The sequence below is a fragment of the Macrotis lagotis genome, chromosome 2 (assembly GCF_037893015.1).
Source record: "Macrotis lagotis isolate mMagLag1 chromosome 2, bilby.v1.9.chrom.fasta, whole genome shotgun sequence".
NCBI lineage: Eukaryota > Metazoa > Chordata > Mammalia > Peramelemorphia > Peramelidae > Macrotis > Macrotis lagotis.
The window spans coordinates 263,820,425-263,844,454 of NC_133659.1; the positions used below are offsets into that span (position 1 = coordinate 263,820,425).

A 24,030-nucleotide genomic window follows, 5' to 3' on the forward strand; every position below is an offset into this window, starting at 1 on the left:
TTTAGTTCAAGGTTTTTGAAAGTTTATAGTGACATGGTACTTCAACATTACAAAAAATTAGATATCTAAAAAAGATTTAAAGTGTGACATGCTTTTACTTTCAGGGAAAACACTCTGCATATCTTAAAACAGCGGCAATCAATGGTATATATTGGAAGTGGTCGTCCTCTCGTTACTGAATTAGTAAGTGTTGCCTGAAAGAAAGACTGCTATAAAAATAAATTTGATAGATGTTTTGGGGATTGATAGTGTTTTTCCCAGCTCTGTAGATTCCTTGAATTTAGTTTGCTTTTTAATTTGAGCATAATAAAAAATGATAGCTTCTTAATTTGATTTTGTACTATACATTGCAAGAATTGTAAAACATTTCTTGTTTAAATAGAGTTTTAAACATTTCAGAGAGGAGTAAGTAGCAAGGTTAGTATTTGGGAAGAATAGGACCTTAATTATACTTTCTTCTTTTTTTTTGCAAGGCAATGGGGTTAAGTGGCTTGCCCAAGGCCACACAGCTAGGTAATTATCAAGTGTCTTGAGACTGGATTTGAACCCAGGTACTCCTGACTCCAGGGCCGGTGCTCTATCCACTGCGCCACCTAGCCACCCCTGACCTTAATTATAACAAAAGGAAAAAGAGCCATTGTTTATGGAGAAAAGAAGGCATCCCATGTTAATATATGTTCATTTTCGTCTTCTCTTGCTCATTTACTTCTTTTGTCTTATAGAACTAATTGAAAACCGTGCTTTCTCCTTTTCTGTTACTATCTTTTCTTTCCCTCATGACCATACTGTAGATTCTTTTATAGATAGCATTCTATTTCAACTCAGCCAACTCAGATTAAGATTGTACCCTTGGTGTTAGCTGACAAACTGAAAATTGTTCCCTTTCTTTTGTAATTTCTACTGTAATTTTTTCAGTTGTAAATTAGCACACAGATCGCATACTGTACTGTAGCTTCTCTAGCCTCAAAATCAGAAACATTTAAATATGTGGTCCTAGATCCAGGGAAGGATTCTGATGAAGAACAGTAATACAGTTTTAAAAATTTATTGGGTTGGTGACATCTTTCATTATGCAGTTTTTTAAAATAAATACTTAACAATGGGGAAATTATGTTCTGGCATGTAGCTAAATATCTTTGGAAGAAAAATTACTGAGAATTTGCCCATAACCGGGTCTGAGCTGTGTGACTGCCACATCAGAATAGGCCTTGCTCCCCTCACCTTTTCCAACCTACTCTTGTGGTCATTGACAGCTCAACCACTAGAGTCCCCTCCCTGCCCGAATTCTTGGCCTGCCCCTCAGGGAACCTCTTGGACAGTGACAGCTGTGTCACCATCACACCCTGATTAAGGAGGATTGTGTGTCTCCTCACTGGGATATAGCAGAAAGAGCACTGAACCTATATTTTGGTTCTAACTCTGCAGTTATAGTTGTAGACTAACTATTTAACCTTTTTGAACTTTTTTTTTATTGTTATTGTTCTGACATTCAGAAGAGTCTAACTTTTTGTGACCCCATGGACTTTCTCTTCTCTACTATCTTTCAAAGTCTGTCCAGTTTGACTTTCATTGTCTCCATGACTTTATCTATCTCATCCTCTGCTGTCCCCTTTCTTTCAATCTTTCCCATCATCAGTCTTTTCCAGTGAGTCCTGTCTTTTCATATGTGGCCAGAGTAGGTAAGTTTCAGCTTCAGTATTTGACCTTTCAGTGGTAAAAATAGAAATAGCAATTCCTTCATTATCTACCTCATTGGATTGTTGTGAGAAAAGTTCTTTATAAAGGACTTGGTCACTGTGGGCTATTGATTTACTTCCTCTCTTCCCTCACCCCTCTTTTCAAACAGTATTATGAAAAGTTGTTTTTATTTAGATGCTTCTAGAATAGCTTCTGCCACCATTGTTATAAAGATGAATTGACTGTGATGAATTTTCACTAGCTTAAATTTTGTTACAGGACCCTGATGCACCTATAAGACAGAAATTGCCACTTGATGATTTGGATCGGGAAGATGATAACAGATTACTCAAATACCTTTTCACTCTTATCCGTTCTGGGATGACAGAAGAGGTGAACCAGAGAAAACCCTTCACTTGTCCACTATTTCCTTCCTTTTTTTATGCTCTGCCTTGTGATTTTTAAGATTATTTAGATAGGATATTAATTATGTATTGGGTTAGGTGGCATATCTGATGACTGTTTAAATCTTGGACTGAGCCTCTGGTGACTGATTCCACTGATGGCTCTCCCAGGAAGAGGGAAAAAAGTCTAGTCTAGGAGCCTCAAATGTCACCCTGAAGCTTCACTATTGTTGTATGGTTTTTCCTTTTTTGTGTTCTTTGAATAGATACCTGTAATTGTGGCATGTTACATAACATATTGTATAATGATTATTGCTAACTTTTTTTTATACCTTTTTAAATACTTAAAAGAAAAAGAATCCTTTTCTTTTTACTGGCTATTTTTCTTGTTTTTAAAGGCACAGCGTCTTTGTAAACGTTGTGGTCAAGCATGGAGAGCTGCAACACTTGAAGGGTGGAAATTATATCACGACCCTAACATCAATGGAGGTATTGTCAAGGATTTCACAAGGGTCTATGTCTAAGAGATGTAGCTTTTGTGTAAGCTGCTGGTGGTGTCTGAGGGAAAGATTTAGTATTATAAATTATATTCCAGTTGTCTTGCCTTTCTGTTTTGTTCTAGGAACAGAAATAGAACCAGTGGAAGGGAATCCATATAGATGCATTTGGAAAATAAGCTGTTGGAGAATGGCAGAAGATGTAAGATATAATCAGACTACTTGTAATTATTGCAGCTTTTTAAATACTGTGCCCTGCTTCTCTTGTCATATTGTTAATAAGGTTTTTTTGGGAGATGTTAAAAATGTAATCAATGGATGTTCATGGAATACATACTGTGTGGAAGTGTTACACTTTCACTTTTTCCTGTTTTTTTCACCATTCATAGTTTCCCATGTTTTAGAACTAGAAGTATGTCTAATTCTTCATTTCTCGTAGTCGGTCAGTTGCCAAGCTCTATCAGTATTATCCTTTCTACTGCCTTCTTCATATTTGTCATTTCTCTGGTCCATTGCCATCATTGTAGAACAGGCCCTCACCACTTACATGAACTGTTCAACAGTCTTATCATTAAACTTTTTGCCTCCAATCTGCTTCCTTAATTATATCATTGCTAAAAGAGTATTTTTACTATGAATAGTTAATATTAAATATGAATGGTATTTTTTGCTATATAGTTCTACTCTTGTCATTCCTCTACTCACATATCTTAAGAGGTTCCTTATTGCCCATAGAGGCAAGTTCATTTCCTTTACCTGGTGTTCTTTGACCCTCATTAGCCAAGTAAACTTCCCCTTTTCAAGCCTTATTTCATATATTTCCCCTCCCCTCCTTGTATGCACTTGTGTTTCTGATGCCTTCTCTTCCTTTCTTCACCTATTGAATTCTTGTTCATTCAAATGCCACCAGCCACCAGCTCCATGGAGTTTTCCCTAATATCTGGGCAGGAAAAGGAGATGGAGACAAAGTATAAACTAGTTGGAGAGTTAAAACTCAATACAAAATTACCATGAAAAAGACTGATTTCATCCAAAAGATAAAATTTTGATACTTTAAAGGTTCTGTTATGTACAAGGTGTTGTGTTCAGTACAGTGGGAAATATAGAAAAAATAAAATGTTTCTTACCCTAATGGACTTTTTAATCTAGTAGATGAAACCAGGATAGTGCACAATGAATTTCTAAATGTGTTGTAAAAAATAAATCTGCCATGAGTTTAGAAGAAAGAGCAAATATTGCTAACTTGAGTATATGCCAAAGAAGGCCTTTTAAAGAACAACAGACTTGAACTGGGTCTTAATAGTATTTGGATAGGCCAGAGGAATGAAGGAAAGCATTCCAGGCAGGAAGAGCACCAGAAACATAGAAGGAGATTAGGAGCATGCAAAGCATTTTTACCTTAAGAAGAAACTTAAATGTGTAAGGGAAGAAGACTGGAAAGGTCAGGATGCCTGGAAATGAGCTGTGTAAACTATGTCGTAAGTTTGGGTTTCAGTGAGGAGGGTACTAAAATGCAAGGATTTTAAGATTAATCTAGAGAATTGAGGGAAAAAGATTAGAAGTAATTGGTAATTCAATAAGAGACTTTGGTAGGGAAGGATTGACAGGACTTAGTAATTGACTTGAGAGGCATATAGGACAGATTTCAAATCTGGATGTCTAGGAGAATGATGCTTCCCTTCTTAGAAATGGGAAAGTAGGGGCAGAGAATAAAGGCTGGGAATTGGGGAAAAGAATGTGTTAGTTTTATGACACATAAGATTAGATGCCAAGTAAGAAGTCTTTAATATGTCACTCTTGTTTCATGTTTCAAAAAAATATAGCCCAGTGTTGAGGTTATGTTTAATACATTTCTACAGAAATTCATATTTTATATTTAAATGTTAATAATTTTGTGTACAGAATTTTGAGTGATAATCTGAATAAATGATTCACAAATCACTACCTTGCTTTCAAATTTAGATTTTATGTTTACTCGAATTTCCAATGTTGGTTTTTCCACCAGACAATTACTCTGATAGAAATGCTATTTGGAAACTATTAAATAAAGATCAGTGTCAGAAAATATATAAAATTCTAGTTTGGTCCTAAGGAAACAAATTAGTAGAAATTGACTCATTTAAATTTGTGTTCATTATGTTTTAGGAGATGTTTAATAAATATGAGAGAGCAATCTATGCTGCCTTAAGTGGGAATCTCAAGCAAGTATGTAAGACTTTTTAGTTATTAATTTGCATTGTTTTTCCATTGATCAAATTTGTGTAAATAAGATTCTCTTGTAATCCATACATAATTCATCTTATAAATTTAGACTATATTATAAATGAGTGGAAAAATAAGGGATATAAGTAGACTACTCTGGTATCTTACTGGTTATCTTATCACAGTCATATAATAAGCAATTCCCCTGTTTGATTGTATTACTGAAGAGTAATACCAGATTGTTTACTATTACCAATAATTAATATTCAGAAACTAAATGCATGGTGCCTATTTAGATTTTATGTATTTTTTCCTATCTTAGGAGTTATTAAATTAGCTATTTGAAGTGATATATAAAGGATATTAAGTTATGAAATCAGTAAAGAAATTTCTTAGCATGGTAGACCCTTTTTAGAAGATGATTTTTATAATATGGAAAAACTAGGTTTTCCATGACATTGTATAAAAAATCATATTTTTGATGACAGAAATTTTGTTTTAGGCAAATTATATTCCAGATGACTTTTTGTGTATTTTTGTAATTATTTTCTTTTTGGGTTGGGGATAAAGCTTCTACCTGTCTGTGAAACCTGGGAAGATACAGTGTGGGCCTACTTTAGGGTGATGGTGGACAATTTGGTGGAACAGGAAGTTCGGACTTCAGTTGTATCATTGGATGAAACTGAAGAGCTGCCTCGAGAATATTTGGAAGCAAAGTAAGTTTTTTCAGTAGCTACAATAAATTTTGTTTCCTAAAGTATATTTTATGGTCTTCTTCAAGTTTATTATCATTTTCTCCCTGTCTCCATTTTTCTTTTTTTCAAAGTTGGACTTTAGAAAAAGTTTTTGAAGAACTCCAAGCTACAGATAAAAAGGTAAATATTTAAATTGACTTTTCTTAGACTATACCTTGGGATTAAAAAAAACAAAACAAATTAAAAACTAATGCTGATAGATACTCTGGGGAAGGGAAGAAATCAGAAATTCAGTTTTTCTCCCATCCTCATTTTCATGTCACTACTTTCAAAAACATGAATATTTAACAGCTCTCCAGGCTCCTTCACTTCTTGCTTTAAGCTCTCCTGACCCAATCTCCAGCCTAGATTTAGTGGAATTGTAATTAATCTTTATCCTGTTCCTTTACTTTATTCCCATTGAAATCTCAGAATAAATAATGGGAAGTCCTTCAAAAGAATCTTTGTTGTGTGTATACTGTACTCCAAAGTTTGCAGAATTCTTTTATAGAAATAGTTTCATTTGATTTCTTATTTTATAGATAAGGAAACTGAGATTGCAAGTGAAGCAGTTTGCCCAGGGCCATGCATTTAGAGTCACATATGAGGCATGATTTTTCTGACTCTCAAAGTAGTGCTCCATCAATTATATCACTACCTAGTTGCCAGAGAAAATTATCTAGTTTAATCCAAATGTCAGTTCTAGACATCTACTTTTAAGATTTGTGATGGATCAGTTGTGTCTATGTGTTTTTTTAACTGAATTTTTAACTTTGTGTATTCCCTGTTTTAATAGTCCTCTGATTTTCATTTTTAAGTTATCTGATGATCCTTGTCATTCAGCTTGCTTTTGATCTAGGTTGTTACAGAAATCAGTGGAGATAACCTTGAAAAAAATTCACATTCTGCATAAACCATTCACTCATCTAGAATATCTGTTCAGCAATGTAATTAATTCATTGATTGAGTACACATACATAAAACCTATATCAAATTGCTAGCCTTTCCAAGGGGTGGTGAGGGTGGGAGAAAGGAAGAAGGAGAATTTGAAATTTAGAAGTTTTTAAATGAATGTTAAAAAATTGTTTTTGCATGAATGAGTGTTTTAAAAAATAAATTTTTCAAAAAAAGGAAAATGTGAATTATTTTTCAGAGAGTTTTGGAAGAGAATCAAGAACACTATCATATCATTCAAAAATTCCTTATCTTGGGTGACATTGATGGTAAGCTTTTTATTGTATTTTTCATAATATTCTTTATTATGAGTAGAAAACTGTCTAGATGACTCAACAAATCATTTAAACTTTGTAAAATCAACCTAGTTGGTTCCCAGTGTTCTAGTCCTATGTGCAACTTCTATATCTAAAGGGTTCAGGAAAATATACAACTATGTGGAATTAAGATTTAAAGACTTAAGACATATCTTTAGCAATATATCAAAAGATGAATAAGGTGTTAATTGTATAAGTAAATTATTGGAGCAGTCAGGAATGAGACAGCATTTGACAGTTCTTGGTGATGACTATGACCTTTCTCTTAGTTTTACCACTAACGTTGAATATTTGGTTAATTTGTTGTAGGTTTGATGGATGAATTTAATAAATGGCTCTTCAAAGAAAGAAACATTCTCCCAGGACACCTTCTCCGCTTCATGACCCATCTCATTTTGTTTTTTCGAACTCTGGGAATTCAGAGTAAAGTAAACAGAAATGACTAGTCCCTCTTTCTTATTCATTCAGTAAAGATGCTCTGTGTCTCCTAAGTAGAGAAGGGGTGGTAGGGCACCAGAGGAGGGGCAAGTTCAGGAAGAAGCAGTCCTTGCCTTCATGAGGCTTTTAGGGTAGGAGGTTAGACTCAGACATAGATGAGATACCAAATACTCTATAAGAAGTTGCTTTAAAAAGGTGAAAAAACAAAGCTTTGTGTGTATAAGAATGCTAATAATAATAGTAGTGATGGGCAGTTTTAATACATTTCAAAGTACTTTACATTTAAAGTTCCATGAAAGAAACCTCAATTGAGGTAAGAATTTACTAGTCGAGGTGTGGAGGAGCCAACCTAAGCCAAGACACAGAACTGGGAGAATAAGAGGTGACAAGAGAGTAAACAATTCTATTGAACAAGAGTGGGGAAAGTAACAGGAAAAGAGGTGGAAATATATATGGCTCCAGAAGATTGAGGTCTGTCCATGCCAGGCAAGGAGTGTGTAGTGAACTCAGGAGGCAGAAGCTCTTGGGGACTGACCATGTCTGTGAATAAGAAATTATGGCAGCTGGGATGGGAGGATAGAGCTAGCAGAGATGATTGCAGTGCTCTAGGTTTGTGATAAGGGGAGCTTTACAAAAGTGGAAGCAGAAGAGAAGGAATGAGTGTTGGAGAACCAGGTGAGACTTGGAGGAAAGTCTGATGTGGAACTAAAGAAGATTGGGACCACAGGCAGAAATAATTAACTAAAAAGGAGTAGAAAAAATTTTAGGGAAATGAAGTCATAGGATCACAGATCTAGAGCTGGATGGAACCTTAAAGGTCACCTTATCTAATCCTCCCATTTTAAAAATGAGGGAAGTGAGGACCAGAATGGCCTATTGATATGCCTCCCTGGTAAGTGATTGAGCTGGATATCAAATTCAGGTCCTATACTCATGCTCATGTTCATGTTCAGGGCTCTTTGTACAACACCTGGTGAATTGAATGATGAACATGATGAGTGTGAGGTATAGGTGGATGAAAGAAGAGGGCAGGCTCAAAGAGAACTTGGAGCTTGTGAAAGTGGTTAGATATTTAAAATGAGAACTAGGAAAGAGTGATGTCTTCAAGAGAAGTGGAGAATTGAGGGAGACAGGTTGGTCAATGGCATCAAATGCTGAATATGGTTCAAGGGAGAGAAGATCTCATTTAGGATCTGTAGTGTCACTGACCTGTTTTACAGTAGGAGAGGAGGAAGGTGGGTAAAGTACAGGCGTGACGTGGGCAGTGGCAGGCATGGAAAATATATGTCAGTTGCCAGATGAAGTATTTTTTTTTAGATTTTTTTCAAGGCAGTTGTGTTAAGTGGCTTGCCCAAGGCCACACGGCTAAGTAATTGTTAAGTGTCTGAGGTCAGATTTGAAACCAGGTACTCCTGACTCCAAGGCCAGTGCTCTATTCACTGCACCACCTAGCCACCACCAGATAAAGTATTGAAGGGAAGGCCTGGGCTTATGTGTAGTTAGGTAGCAAAGAGCCATTGGAAAGAGAGATAGATGATCCATGGGGTCTTGTAGGAAATGAGAGTGAATGTATGAAGGAAAGAAATTAAGAGATTAAACCTGAGACTGTACTTTTGGGACCCAAGTGGGAAGAGTGATCTTGGGAATGGTAGAGAATGGGACTTAAAGGTGATCACAGCTGGCAGATGACCAGTGCTATTTCCATGAAGTCAGAAGGCTATGGTATCTGCCCTCAGGAGGCCTGGGAGACAAGGAGAAAAAAAAGTTTGAGATGTTACAGTGATGCATACTGTAGGTCATCAATGGTAGGGCATGCTTTGAGATTTATCTGTCAGTAATGACAAGTTACAAGGGACATCTGCACATTTTTGCAGCATCACTGGAGTTGAATGACCTCTAGCAAGAGAAGAAAATAAACTTCCAATTCCTGACCTTGAGCCTGACCAGAGTGAATTTGATTTTATGGCAGTGATTAGACTAGTAAAGCCCAGTGACTTAAATAACTAATGTATGGGACTTAAATTGTATTACATATTTGTTTTTAATTTATGTGTAGTATCCATGTAAGAATCTCAGGATCCTTGTTCACTATTAGAATTTCTGTTATGTTACTGGGGTCTATTAGCAGTTTTGTGTTTTTAATCACTGAATGTGCATTCTTATTTTTTTTTCCCCAAAAAGGAAGATGTGTCTGTGGAAGTTCTGAAGGCCTACATTCAGGTAAGTGGCAAGATTTGCACATTTGAAACTTGATGAATGAAAATAAAATTAAAAGCAATATTTAACTTATTTTAGATAAAAGTTACCAAAGTCATGCCTATGAACCAGGGAAGATCATTCAGTTGTCATTAAATGCATTTTAAAGTTCAAAGTCAGTGACTATTTAGCACTTTAATGTCAGTTTGGTTTATTCTGTTTATTTCTATGGTATTTGTTGACCATATTTCTATTTTGCAGCTTTTAATATGTGAGAAACATATCAGCCTCATAGCATTTTATACTTGCCATTTGCCTCAAGATCTAGCCGTTGCTCAATATGCAGCATTTTTGGAAGGTGTTACAGAATTTGAACCACGTCATCACTGTTTGGAGCTGGCTAAAGAAGCAGGTGAGAAAGGTGGCCCATTTTTCTTAGAAGTAGCCTATAGGTTGTTTGACTGTCCTGCTTGATTGTAACATCTATCTCACCAGTGACAAAAGTAATAAAATGTTTCTTTTGAGAGAAACACTTATCTCTCCTGTAGCTGTGTAGTTTAAGACTGGGATAAAGGTATATGACCCTGTTGTTGGTATCTGTCATTTACTTTCATCACCTCTAAGCCATTGAGTTGCCAACATCATGCTGTGACAGCTGCTCCTGGAGCCTGCCCAGGATAAGTGTCAATGGGGATTTTTATTCACCTCATTTTATCTAATTTTATAAGATGACAGTATACAGATTCCATAAACTCTTCCTCTGACCCTGAGTTGTTCATAAGTGTTTTTTTTCCCCATTCTCTAGGACTGGATGTTGCAACAATAACAAAAACTGTAGTTGAGAACATTCGAAAGAAAGATACCGGTGACTTTAGTCATCATGATATGGCACCTTCTCTAGATACCATCACTACAGAGGTAAGTATTGGCAGGAAAAAACCAGAAATACTCCACAGACAATTTTCCCAGATTTTAAGCATGAGAACCCCTTTATAAGATCGAAAACTTTCCTCCAGCAGGATTATATTGTTCTGGTTCCAGTATCCATAATATAATCAAAAGGTATTATGAATTCTGTAACACTTAAATGATTTTTTAAATTTAAATTAGCAACATTTGAGAAAACCTTTATTCTCACTGTATATTTTGTTGTTCAAATATATAAAGAATTGAGGACAATATTTGGTGCATATATGGATTTGCGAAAACCTTGGAATAACTTATATGACTCTTAGCTTGGGAACTTTCTGACACATAAGTCAGTGAATTAGCCAGAACCTTTTATATGTCAGATTGAGTTCACCAGTAGCATTGTCCTAATGGAGTTATTCTTAAATTCTGATGTTCTATTCTTCACAATCATTCCCTTCTTTTATCATGAAACTGGGAAACATTTAGATGTTAGAAAATATATAGTGAACAACCACCAAAGCTATGATAGCACCACCAAGCTATCTTAAAAAGGGTGGGGGGCAAGATGGAGATCAGGTGGCAGGACGGTAGAGAATCCATGTTTTCATATTTCTAGTTTAATAGAGAGCTGTTGAATCTAGAAGGAACAAAAAAGAAACCTGGCCACCTTTTAGAGTCTGGGAGCAATCATTGAGGTTGAAGACAGAAATAATAACAATCTGAGGCTAATTTCCAAATTTTCAAAATATTTTGAGTCCATGACCCGAGTCATGGAATATATTATCTTTTTGAGAAGTACTTGAACTTTAAAATGAATCTCTCCCTTTTTCTTTCTTTTTAAGGAGGACCGTTTAAAGATTGATGTGATCGACTGGTTGGTATTTGATCCTGCACAAAGGGCTGAGGCACTAAAGCAAGGCAATGCTATCATGAGAAAGTTCTTGGGTACAGTATATTCTCTTTTAAGGTTTTGTTGTTTTTTTTGTACTTCATACTGATGGATCATCTATCTCTAAGCTTCTTTTCAAGATAATGTTCCCTGAACTAAAAAGAAAATTTTAAATTGAGTATATCTCTTTATTTGCTAAGCCATCTCAATAGAATTTTTTGAATTTTCTATGGAGGTCAATAGGCAGATCTGGTGCTCAGTTTTTTTGTTTTTTGCAAAGCAAATGGGGTTAAGTGACTTAGCCAAGGTCACACAACCAAGTAATTATTAGGTGTCTGAGGCCAAATTTGAACCCAGGTCCTTCCGTCTCCAGGGCCAGTGTTCTATCCACTGCATCCCTAGCTGCTCAGTTGATGTTAACTAGACTTAATCATTTGAGGGTATTTAATGTTTCCTCTCTTAAGAAAAATAAAAGTTATCGGCAGTGATTTCAATTAATAAGTAGCCTCCCTCATCTCAGCAGGAAGTAGAGATCTGTAGTTGAAGAAACTAGACATTTGTTTGCAGACATGACAGCTATGAGTTTGAGTTCTGTTTTTTTTTGTATGACTGCTTATTTATTCATGACAAGGAGGCACTGTATGAGGACACAAGGAACATTGGGATGTGATAGTCACGTTTGGAAAAAAAAAGAAAATTTGAGAAGAAAGGAAAATGAGTCTCCTCAAGAGTTCAGCAGGGACTTAACTCTAGGTTTTCTGGGACCTAAAACAAAATCAGGTTTCTTATTTTCCGATAAAAAAAAATACCTAATGAACAGATTCTTACAGCCTTAACTTATTAGTGAACTTTATGCTGAAAAGACTAGCTAAATATTGAAATGCTCTGCACCTTTGTTCTGTACATAGCATCAAAAAAACATGAAGCTGCGAAAGAAGTATTTGTGAAAATTCCCCAAGATTCAATAGCAGAAATTTACAATCAGTGGGAAGAACAAGGGATGGAAAGCCCACTTCTGGCTGAAGATGACAACGCTATCAGAGAACACTTATGCATTAGAGCTTATTTGGTGAGAATTTGAAAGGAGACTAAAGCCACAAATGTCCTGTGCTTCTTAGATGTGACACTACTGATTCACTCTTAAACTTTTTCCAGGAACAATGGCAAATTCATGTTTTCTTACCGATTTTCTCTTCTGCTTTTGTAACTAGAATTAGGAATGTTGCCTCTGGCTGTGGACCCAACCCACCCAGGGACTGACTCCATGACTGTGGCCTTATCAACATGATGCCATCTTAGACTGGGTGGTCAAAGCCAGAACTTGGTGTCCAGTGCAACTCAGAAAAACATTTATTAAGTGACTGCTGTGTGCAGAGCACCGTGCTTGGGTTCTGGGAGACTGACAGGTTAAATGAAGCACAGTCCTCATTCGCATGGAGTTGTAATCTAGTTAGGAATATGACACTCAATTCATATAGCATAGAATGTAATGGATGCATAAAAGATACAAAGGGCCCAGTCACAACCAAGGAAGACATAATCAAGGTTCATTTCTCTGAAGTAAGAAGTAAGAAGGAGCTGAGAGTGTTAGAAATGCTCATGATTTTGCATTAATCTTAGCTTGATATTTGTGCTTTTGATCTGATAAGTAGAACACTTTTGGATTTCAGGTTTTCAGTGTTTGGTATGCCTTGAAAAATAATAGCACCTGGAAAACACTCCATATTTTTTTTGATGATAATCATCACTAACACATTTGTCAAAGTAATTCCTTAATAATAGAAATACTGAGCTTTTTTTTTATTTGGGCCCTACAAGAATGTGTCAAAATTGCTAATTCTTAAAACCAATAAAAGTCTCTGAAAGCCTTTTCTTGACTTTTAGGAAGCTCATGAAACCTTTAATGAGTGGTTCAAGCATATGAATTCAGCTCCACAAAAGCCTACTTTGATTCCTCAAGCTTCTTTCACTGAGAAAGTAGCTCATGAGCACAAAGAAAAGAAATATGAAGTAAGTTAAATGTGGGTTTGTATTTTAATGAGATACAACTTTCTGATTAAATTTATGTATTTTTTAAAAGGTTATATATTGATAGGTGTGCTACCATTAGAACAAGTTAATAGAAGTACCCTGATCTTTTTGTTAATTATGCTATCATCTGTTTAACTCCCCCCCCCAAAAAAAATTAAACAGAATAGAAAAATCTTCAGTGGGTAAAAAACATTGATTAATAAAGTTAGGAGTCTAAAAACTTATTTAATCTGCAAATTTTTGATATTGATGTCACCAGATGATTTAGTTAGATGTTTTTTAGGATTATTGTCTCCCACACCATATCTTGCTCTGTCCTCTAGAAATTTTTTATGCTTGATTTTAATCATTTGCCATGTTTCTTCTGCAGATGGACTATGGCATATGGAAAGGTCATTTGGATGCCCTAACTGCTGAAGTAAAAGAGAAAATGTACAATGTCTTACTGTTTGTTGATGGAGGGTGGATGGTAGATGTCAGAGAGGTAAGTTGTGTAACTTGTCCATAAATAAAACAAAAACATTTCTATTTCTTAACAGAAAGATTAATAATCTTTCACAACCTTTATAATGTCAAGTAAATCTCATTGTTTGACCTTAAACTGAAAATACTAGCTAGTTAACTGACAGAATTAGAACAGGACTTTGGTCATCCAAGGAAATTGAATGGGAGTCATGGTAGTTCAGTCCAGCCTACTTTTCTCAAGTATCTACTATATGCAGCATCTTTTGATATTCCCTGCGGATTACAAAGTTGAAAAAAGATAATATTTGCTTCATGGAGCTTAAATTTTATTGGGGCACACAAAAGAATAAGGAAAGAGTGCTACAGGAAAATTTGAGAAAGGAGAGAATATTTTCAGCTGGAAAGGGTCAGAATGAGGTGGCACCTGAACTGAGACCTAAAGAAGTTTAATGAATAATAAAGAGAGGATGACTATATTCTAGACCCAGGGCATACACAGCTCAAATTATAGGGAACTAGGAGATAGAAGATTGAGTTAAGGTAATGTCTAGTAGTGTTGGAGTGTAGAGTACATGGAAAGTAATGGGAAATGGACTAGAAAAATAGATTGAAGTCAGATTTTCAGGAGCCTAAAATGCTAAGTACAAGTAATTTAGCTTATAAGTTAATAAGACCTACTGAATTTTTTGAGCAAGAGTTGAAAATTATTAAAACTCTGTAAAGGATGAACCAAAGGAAAACCATTTATTATAGTTTTTAGAGAAATACCTAAACCAGACTCATAATGAATGAAGAAAAGGTGGTACTTGCAAAGAATGTTGTAGAAATAAAATGAGTAGACCTTGCTAATTCTTGAATGCAAGGGCAAGGAAATGGTGAAAATAGATTCCAAAGTTTTGAGCCAGGATGCTTGGATGGATACTAATGGTATCAATGGCTGTAGGGGAGTTGGGAGGGATGGTAATGAGTTTCATTTTGGACAGGTTGACTCTGAGGTTCCAGAAGGACATCCAAGTGGAACCATTAGAGGTTTGTGGACAGTTGGAGATGCTGACTAGAGAGATTAGTTCCTGAGTCATCTGCCTTGAGATGATGGAATGTTTGGCTGAGATCACTAACAGAGTGTTTTCAAGAGAAAGGTGCCCACAACATGCTCAATGAATAGGATTTAGTTAAAAATCCAACAAAGAAACCTGAGAAAGAACAGTCAGACAGGTAGGAGAACCAGGAAGAAACTCATAGAAGTGGAGAGACACAAGAATGTTCAGGAGGAAGGAGTGAGTGGCACTGTCAGAAGTCCCAAAAATGTCAAGCAGAAAGACCAAAGAAAGACCATTAGATTGAGCAGTTTAGAGCTCATTGTATTATAACTGTGGGGAGAGAAGTTTCAGTGGAGTGGTGGGAGTGGGAATCTAGATTTAAAGAGATGGAGAAGAGGCAGTTGAAGAAATGGAGGTGACAAAACTGCTAGGGGTTTGACCCTGTCCAAAAAATAGATTTCAAGTACCTTCCATTTTTGCTCAGGTATTAATTCTGTAGTAGATACAAAGGTAAGATGACTCAATCTTCATGGATTATAGTTCAAAGTACTATAGTAGTTGATAGGAAGGGAGCTTACTTCTTATTTGAGGTATCAGGGAAAGCATGGAAGAAAAGGACCTTTTTTGTTTTTTCAGGGTTTGTTGCCTTTATTTTTTTATACTCTGGTGATATCACCCCCTCAGTTTCCTCTTCACTACTCTAACCACTAAATCCATCCTATTATTAAACACATTTAAACAAAACCAGCCTTTACATCCAACTGCAGTGTCTTCCCCCCCCCACACACACACACACACACTATATAGAGAGAGAAACTAGGTTTCTTTATCAAGAGATAACATTTGAGCTGCCCCTTATTGCAGGGTGGGAGTGGAGCAAGGTAGAAGACAAGGAGGGCATTCCTTTTTATGGCAGAGAGGACAGACAGAATTTAGAAGATCCAAGGAGCAGCAGGTATTCAATGTGGCCCAGGTATAGGCTGTTTAGAGAAGGTCATAGGAAGGTCAAAGTTAGAAAGAAGGAGGGAATCAAATTATGAAGAGCTGTGATTCTCAGACCAGAGTATGGACTATTCATTTTCAAAAGGAAAAGTTCACTATTTCTATTTTCTGAGCCAAGGGGTGACATGATCAAAACTGTCCTTGAAGAATAGTAACATCAGTGTGTGGGATAAAGCAGAAGAGAAAGGAACTGAAGACTGGAAGACCAGGTTATCATGATCCAGACTAGGGTAGTCAGAAGTGGAAATTTGAAGATAGGGTAAAACTTAGGAACCTGCCAAACTTGGCTACTGCTTGGATATTGGCATATGAGAGATGGTTCAGCTAGTGGGAACCATTGGGATTGTCTCACATTTTGGTAGACTTGGAAATTAGACCTGACTCATTTTACAGATGAGGAGACAAAGTTGTCCAAAGACTTAAGTGGTTTATTTGAGGTCATATGGGAAGCAGAGGCAGGGTCCAGGCTGAGCCCCCCTACCAGGGGCCAATCTTTAAGTTGATCTCTGCTTTCCTTCTGTGTGTGGAGGATGCTGAAGAAGACCATGAAAGAGCCCATCAGATGGTTTTGCTGAGGAGGCTCTGCCTGCCAATGATGTGCTTCCTGCTTCACACCATTTTGCATAGCACCGGCCAGTACCAGGAGTGCCTACAGCTTGCTGACATGGTTTCTTCAGAGCGCCACAAGCTTTATACGGTGAGTTGGAGAACAACCAGAAGGGAAACCTCTGAACCAGTCATTGGATAGTTTTCTACTTTGTTAGTCAGGAGTCCATATGAAATATGGTATCACTTTGTGATTGTTAAAACAAATTCCTTTAAAAAAAATTTTTTCTGTTTCATAATGACCTTGAGGACTTTAACAAAATATTCTAACTTTGGAACTAAGAACACTTCCCCCCCAATTTAGAAAATCTGTGTTATAGCAATGATCTGGTTAGACATTTACAGAAAGAGCTATCTTGAATTCTGTAAAATAGTTTTTTTTTTCCTTTATAGTTTAAATCCAGGAAAACCTAAGCTGGTCAGATTTATTAGCTAAACTATGAGTTTGCAGTTTGTGGTGACTTTGGGGTATTTTTGTTTTGGTTTGGGTTTTTTTAAGGCAAATTTTCTAATTTATATATCTGTTTCTCATCAGGTATTTTCTAAGGAAGAACTAAGGAAGTTGTTACAGAAACTGAGAGAAACATCATTAATGCTTTTAGACCAGGGACTTGATCCATTGGGATATGAGAGTCAATCTTAATTTTCTATTTTGTATAATTCCATTAATTTCCTAATGGCACTGTGATACAAATTTCACTAAATATGCACAACTGTGGTTTTTGTTGTCATTGTTGTTATTTTTAGGAAAACATGTTGTAAAATTTAACACTTGAATTTTTTTGTACTTTTAATAAAAATTATGGCAAGAGTCTTGCTAGTAATCATAGACAGTATTTCTTGAATTGTGTTTATTAATAAAGTTCTGTCTAAATTTAGAATTTTTTTCTTCATATTCCTACAGTGAAAATCTGGGACAGCTAGCTGGCACAGTTTTTGGAGTGATAGACCTGGAGTCAGGAAGACTCATCTTCTTAAATTCAAATTTGACCTCAGATATTTCCTAGTTGTATGACCCTGGACAAATTACTTAACCACTCCAGTATCTCTGCCAAAAAAAACCCAAAATGGGATCACAGAAAGATGGACATGACCGAACCATCAACTGTCAAATTAAAGTCGAAGAACCTGTTCTTTTTTGTATATTGAAGACAGGAGCTTCATGTTAATTTGTCCTCTCCCTCCCCTATTTTATAGCTATAAAAATATTAGTATTTCTGTAGTTAGTTCAAAAGACTTGGAAAAGAGGATCGCCATGTTTAGGACCAAAAACTCTCAATCATGTTAAGCTATCCATAGTCATAAGGAAAAATTGCTCTAAATCATTACTGATTGGAGAAATGCAAATTAAAGCATGTCTGAGGTACCACCTCATACCTCTGAGATTGGCTAATATGACCAGAAAGAACAATGAGCAATGTTGGAAGGAATGTGGGAAATCTGGGACACTAATATATTGTGGGTGGAGCTGTGAACTAATCCAACTTTCTGGAGAACAATCTGGAATTATGACTCCCAAAGAGCAATTAAAAATATGCATACCCTTTGATCCAGCAATACCACTTCTGGGTCTATACCCTGAAGAGATCATGAAAAAGGGTAAAAACATCGCTTGTGTAAAAATATTCAGAGCAGACCTGTTTGTGGAGGCAAAAAAATTGGAAATTGAGTGCATGTCCATCAATTAGGAAATGGTTGAACAAATTGTGGTATATGTATGACATGGAACACTATTGTTCTATTAGAAACCAGGAAGGATGGGAATTCAGAGAAGCCTGGAAAGATTTGCATGAACTGAAGCTGAGTGAGATGAGCAGAACCAGAAGAACATTGTACACCCTAATAGCAACATGGGAGTGATGGATCAATTTTAATGGACATGCTCACTCCATCAGTGCAATGATCAGGGACAATTTTAGGGTACCTGTGATGGAGAATACCATCTGTATCCAGGGAAAGAATTGTGGAGTTTGAATAAAGACCAAGGACTATTACCTTCCATTTTCTAAAAAAAAAAAAAAAGTTGTCTTATGCACTTCATAATTTTGCTATCTCTAATATTTTTGCCTCAAGGACATGATTTTTCTCTCAACACATTCAATTTCGATCAGTGTATAGCATGGAAACAATGTAAAGATTATCAAGCTGCCTTGGGAGGGGAGGGGGAAGGAGAGGGGAAATGTGTAAAATTCAAAACCTTACTAAAAAAAATGATAGGTAGAAACTACTATAATTGGAAAACAAAATATAATTAAAAAAACTATCATGTTTTTCCCATTTCCATTAATGCTTAGGACAATTATTGTAAAGTGGATATGGAATGATTTTTCTCCAGTAGTACCCATAGCTTCTATATTCTTATCCTAAATGTGATCAAAAATGAGACCTAGGGACGGCTAGGTGGAGCAGTGGATAGAGCACCGGCCCTGGAGTCAGAAGTACCTGAATTCAAATCCACCTCAGACACTTAATAATTACCTAGCTGTGTGGTCTTGGGCAAGCCACTTAACCCCATTTGCCCTTCAAAAACCTTAAAAAAAATGAATGTTAAAAATGAGGCCTAAAACTGGAAAACTGTTCTGAAAGAGGAAGCTCTGCCATGTTCAACCAAACCGAGCATTGCCATGCCAAAGGACTGAGGCTGCTTCCAGAGACAAGTCAAGTATTCAAAGGCTCATCATTAATAGGATAGCCACTTGGTCATGCAGTGTTTGACCATGGAAACCCATGAACTGAAAAAAATGCAAAGGTGTTCAGTGCTGTCTCATCCCTTCTACTTGAGTGACAGAGTGGAGATGATAAAGAGATAGTAAATGCCAAGAAGCCCATGGTTAGACAATCTACAAGCTTGCATATATGTTCCCTAGCTGTTGCCAACTACCAGTATCCTGCTGGAGGAGCTTAATTGATATCAATCATAATTTTTCTTTCCACTATAAATAAAACCAAAAGAAAGGAAGTTGTGGCTAAGTGAAAGGATGGATGGCTTCTTATTCCTTGGAGAACTAAAGTTGTTGTCTGACTCATGGGTTGATTTTATCATGTACTCAAAAAGCAATAAGTACCTCAGGATATTTCATTATTTCATATTGCAAACATTTTCAAATAGGCCACTGTGAAAGTGATTGTAGCTTATATATCAACATTGGCTAAAAAAGTTGGAGAAATCCTATGAAGAATTTGACAAAACTTGCCAAGAAGCCAATATACATTTTGCTACTTGGTGACTTCAATGAAAGGTAGAAATGTTTTGCAAAGAAGGACTAGGACCAAAAACTTATAAACCGCAAAAAAAAGTCTCACTTTTATGTCATACTTTGAGAAATTAATTGGATAGCTCAAGGTAAGCACTATATAACTTCACCTTCACTACCACTGCTAAAGAAATTCTATTTTGACAGGAAAAAAATTAATTATTAATTGGAGAATCTATGAATCAGTTCTGGGTATGGTGAAGCCATTGATTTGTTAAAGCAAAGATCAGAATCTATTTTTCAATCATGTCTGACTCTTCATGACCCCATTTGGGTTTGTTTTGTGCAAGGAAATGGGGTGAAGTGACTTGCCCAAGGTAACACACCTAAGTAATTATTAAGTATTGGAGGCCAGATTTGGACTCAGGTCCTCCTGACTCCAGGGCCGGTGCTCTAGGTGCACCACCTAGCTGCCCCCCAATTAAATATTAAAACCAGTTTCAATATCACCTAGGAAAACATTAGATTTGCTTCAGTGGCAACCCATTAGTTTATAGGACTCATGGCCAGCATGGAGGTCAGGGAACTGCACTCAATTAAATCTATGATTCTATTCTAGCTGAATATCCTTTCTCTGCTACAGCTAAACAAACTTCCTTTTATTAAATGTTAGATCATTTCAAAATGTCTCTTCATTCTAGTTCTAAACTTGCTGTAGTAGACCGGTCTGAGTCAGGACTGGCCTAAAGTATCAGCTCCAGAGTTTGGCACCCAGGATAGGAAACTGGCTAGATCTGTGGTTTCTGGTTTCTGCAGTTTAGTAGCTTCTAGGTAACAGACTTGAGAGCTACCGGGAGCCCTGAGGTCACAGTCTTAACTACCTCTATCCCTTGCCAAATCCCAGCCCTGGATTATTCTCAGTCCATCTCCTGGGCTCCTATTTATGTGCTAATGCATAGATCTGGAAGAAGCTTCAATATTGTCTATGGGTTCCATTACAGATTTAAGCTATTAATCTGCCACCATTATCTCATTATAGTAGGGAATTCCTCTATTACCTCCTGATGTCTTCCCTCTCTCATTCCTCACAAAACCTTGTTTGACCCCTCTCAAGTCTCACACCACCTCCTTCAACTAAGGTGAGGACCTCACTGCCTACTTTACAGAAAAAATTTGAGGCTATTGTCCTAAGCTCTCTCCCTCTCAAGACCCCTTGAACCTTATTCATTCTCGTGCCTCCTTTCCTCCAATTTCTGATTAAACAGGATCTTTCTCTTTGACCTTCTACATATGTTCTTGACCACCCCCTTCTGCCTTCTCAATCATTCTTGGTCTTTGTTCAAACTCCACAATTTTTCTCTGGATACAAATGGTATTCTCCATCACAGGTACCCTAAAATTGTCCCTGATTATTGCACTGATGGAATGAGCAAGTCCATCAAGGTTGAACATCACCCCCATGCTGCTGTTAGGGCGTACAATGTTCTTCTGATTCTGCTCATCTCACTCAGCATCAGTTCATGCAAATCTTTACAGGCTTCTCTGAATTTCCCTCCCTCCTGGTTTCTTTTTTTTTTCTTTTTTTCTTTTAGGTTTTTGCAAGGCAATGGGGTTAAGTGGCTTGCCCAAGGCCACACAGCTAGATAATTATTAAGTGTCTGAGGCCGGATTTGAACTCAGGTATTCCTGACTCCAGGGCCGGTGCTCTAACCACTGCACCACCTAGCTGCCCCTCCCTCCTGGTTTCTAATAGAACAATAGTGTTCCATGACATACATATACCACAATTTGTTCAATAATGTCCCAAGAGGTATTCAACCTCTTCCTATTTACTGATTCTTTCTCTACTGCCTTCAAACATTGTTGAAAAATCTTCACTCATCGCCATCATCCCTCTCCCCCCTTTCTCAGCCAAACTGCTAGACATAACAATTGATGCAGTCTGACTTCTAGTCTCATTATTCAACCAAAACCTCAACTGGCTAGTTACCAGTAACTCTATTAATTGACAAATTTGCTTTCTTTTCCAATCCCATCTTTATTGATCTTTTTGTTCCATTTGTCACAGTTGACTTCCTTTTCCTCCTGGATAAATATAGATATAGCTGTAGATATATCTATATAGAAATCTACAGCTATATCTAAAGATAGACAAACACTATTCTCTCCAGATCTTCTTTGCTGGGTCATCACCTGCATTTTATTTCCCTATGGCTGTTTCCCAAGGCTGTGCTGGGCTTTCTTTTCTATGTACTCTAAGTGACCTCATCAACTGAGATATTGGATTTAATTATCTCTATGCAGAATATGATGATGGCATTGCTTAGTTGGATTTCTTAGCAGATGTTCTGAAAATTGGTTTCACCCTTCACTGATTCTAATCAACCATTATCTTTCCTCAAAAGATTTTACAAGTGAATTTATATCTACTGGTTTAGTATTCCCTTTGGCTATCCATAAATCAATTACTTGTTTTAATAGTTTGATTAATATTGTAATAGTAGTATCTTTTTCTCATAATATTTTAGTTAATTCTTTAGGAAGACAGCTAGGAAGCAAAGTGGATAGGGTTCTGGACCTGGAGTCAGGAAGACTTATCTCCTTAAATTCAAACTTAGCTATGTGACCCTGGGCAAATCCCTTCACCCTGTTTGACTCAGCTTCTCATCTGTAAAATGAGCTGGAGAAGGAAATGGCAAACTACTCCAGTATCTTTACTAAGAAAAATCCAAGTGTGGGCAGCTAGGTGGTACAGTGGCTAGAGCACTGGCCCTGGAGTCAGGAGTACCTGTGTTCAAATCCGGCCTCAGACACTTAATAATTACTTAACTGTACAACCTTGGGCAAGTCACTTAACCCCATTTCCTGCAAAAAAAGGGGGGGGGGATTTTATTGGTCTAAGAGACTAACAGATCAAACTTTTTCTTTGAAGGAAAAAACTAGCCTTGCCTGTATGGGGTAGGGTCTTAGATATTGTTCCTTGTAATACAATTTTAAAAGTGACATAGTCCCTGCTCTCAAAGATCTCACATTCTAACACACAAGAGATTTCAGCTTCAGGGTTAATTCATGGAAAGGTTCTGTGGTCCTTGTTTAGGGGCAAAGCTTGGGGGTCCTTGAGGTGAAGTAGCATATGTTGATGCCCAATCACCCTTAGGTCCTTAGGGGCAAGGCAAATGATAATAATATACAGGAAAAGCCTGGAAATGTGAATCTCTGATTTGAAGAAAGGAAAAAAGCTAAAAATACAGATATTAGAATAATCTTAGTTCATGGGGACATTTAGTATACAAATGTTTGTATTTAAATTATAAGGAAAGAATAAGACTACTCCCTCAAATTACTTTACAAAATTATCCACACGTTTACTAATCTTTTATTATTTTGCAAGCCATCAGAGAGTTGTCCAAAAAAAAGTATGACATCATTCCTGCCCTGCAGGACTGATAATTAAGAAACAAATTCATGTTGTTGTTCACTTGTTTCAGTCACATCTAACTTTCAGTGACCCCATTTGGCATTTTCTTGGAAAAGATATTGAAGTGGTTTCTCCTTTTATTCCCTAACTCATTTTTCAAATGAAGAAATTAAAACAAACAGGATTAAAGTGACTTGCCCAGGGTCACTAATAATAAGTATCTGAGATTATATTTGAACCTGGGTCTTCCTGACTTTGGATAGACAGTGATAATCAAAAGTGCTAATAGGGTGAAGGGTGTTCCATTTGAAGTCATAGTTCCTTGGTTAAAATTATCAACTTTGCCACTTCTAGATGTATTTCCCTGAACAAGACATGTAACTTTTCTCGGTCTCAATTTCATCTTTACAATATGGATAAACACTTGTATTTCCTCAGATTCACAGGGCTGTTATGAGAATCAAATTGGATAATGTCTGTAAAATACTTTGTAAACTTTGTGACAGTCTACAGATAGCAATTATTATTTTATTACTAGATCCTAGAGAAGATTCAGAGATAATTTATTGAACTGTCTTCATGGAACTTAGAATCTGAAAGACATAAGTGTGCATGGTTTGTTGTTTTGTTGGGTTTTTTTATTCTGCTTTAAAGGCTCATTCTCAAATTCTGCCTCCTCCAAGAAGGCTTCTCTATTCTGGCTCAAGGGAGCCTTTTTCTCTCAAGACTACTTATTTTTTTTTTAAGATTTTTCAAGGTAATGGGGTTAAGTGGCTTGCCCAAGGCCACACAGCTAGGTAATTATGAAGTGTCTGAGGCTGTATTTGAACTCAGGTACTCCTGACTCCAGGGCCAGTGCTCTATCCACTGTGCCACTTAGCTGCTCCTTCTCAAGATGCCTTATAACATTTAACTGTACATTCGGTCACTGGATTTTATATAGGCAAATCCTAAAATATGATGATTTACCCTTTTGGAGAAGAGGTGCAAGTAGGTGTCATAGTGGATAGTGCATACTCAGGAAGACCTGAGTTCAAGTCCAAACTCAGACGTT

General features: G+C 36.7%; 1 protein-coding gene across 1 annotated transcript in view; it reads left to right on the forward strand.

Moving 5' to 3' along the window:
• The window catches only part of NUP107 (nucleoporin 107), a 66,474-nt gene extending 49,266 nt beyond the window's left edge, over positions 1 to 17,208 (forward strand). The window contains exons 11-28 of the mRNA XM_074226098.1: positions 105 to 183; positions 1,957 to 2,070; positions 2,480 to 2,570; positions 2,704 to 2,780; positions 4,724 to 4,783; positions 5,351 to 5,496; positions 5,607 to 5,655; positions 6,668 to 6,737; positions 7,095 to 7,213; positions 9,405 to 9,443; positions 9,681 to 9,831; positions 10,225 to 10,337; positions 11,174 to 11,276; positions 12,129 to 12,289; positions 13,105 to 13,230; positions 13,622 to 13,735; positions 16,288 to 16,455; positions 16,900 to 17,208. Coding sequence (XP_074082199.1) covers positions 105 to 183; positions 1,957 to 2,070; positions 2,480 to 2,570; positions 2,704 to 2,780; positions 4,724 to 4,783; positions 5,351 to 5,496; positions 5,607 to 5,655; positions 6,668 to 6,737; positions 7,095 to 7,213; positions 9,405 to 9,443; positions 9,681 to 9,831; positions 10,225 to 10,337; positions 11,174 to 11,276; positions 12,129 to 12,289; positions 13,105 to 13,230; positions 13,622 to 13,735; positions 16,288 to 16,455; positions 16,900 to 17,007 — 1,888 coding nt within the window. The 3' untranslated portion in view covers positions 17,008 to 17,208. The remainder of the gene's footprint in view (positions 1 to 104; positions 184 to 1,956; positions 2,071 to 2,479; positions 2,571 to 2,703; positions 2,781 to 4,723; positions 4,784 to 5,350; positions 5,497 to 5,606; positions 5,656 to 6,667; positions 6,738 to 7,094; positions 7,214 to 9,404; positions 9,444 to 9,680; positions 9,832 to 10,224; positions 10,338 to 11,173; positions 11,277 to 12,128; positions 12,290 to 13,104; positions 13,231 to 13,621; positions 13,736 to 16,287; positions 16,456 to 16,899) is intronic.
• Positions 17,209 to 24,030: the final 6,822 nt, after the last annotated feature.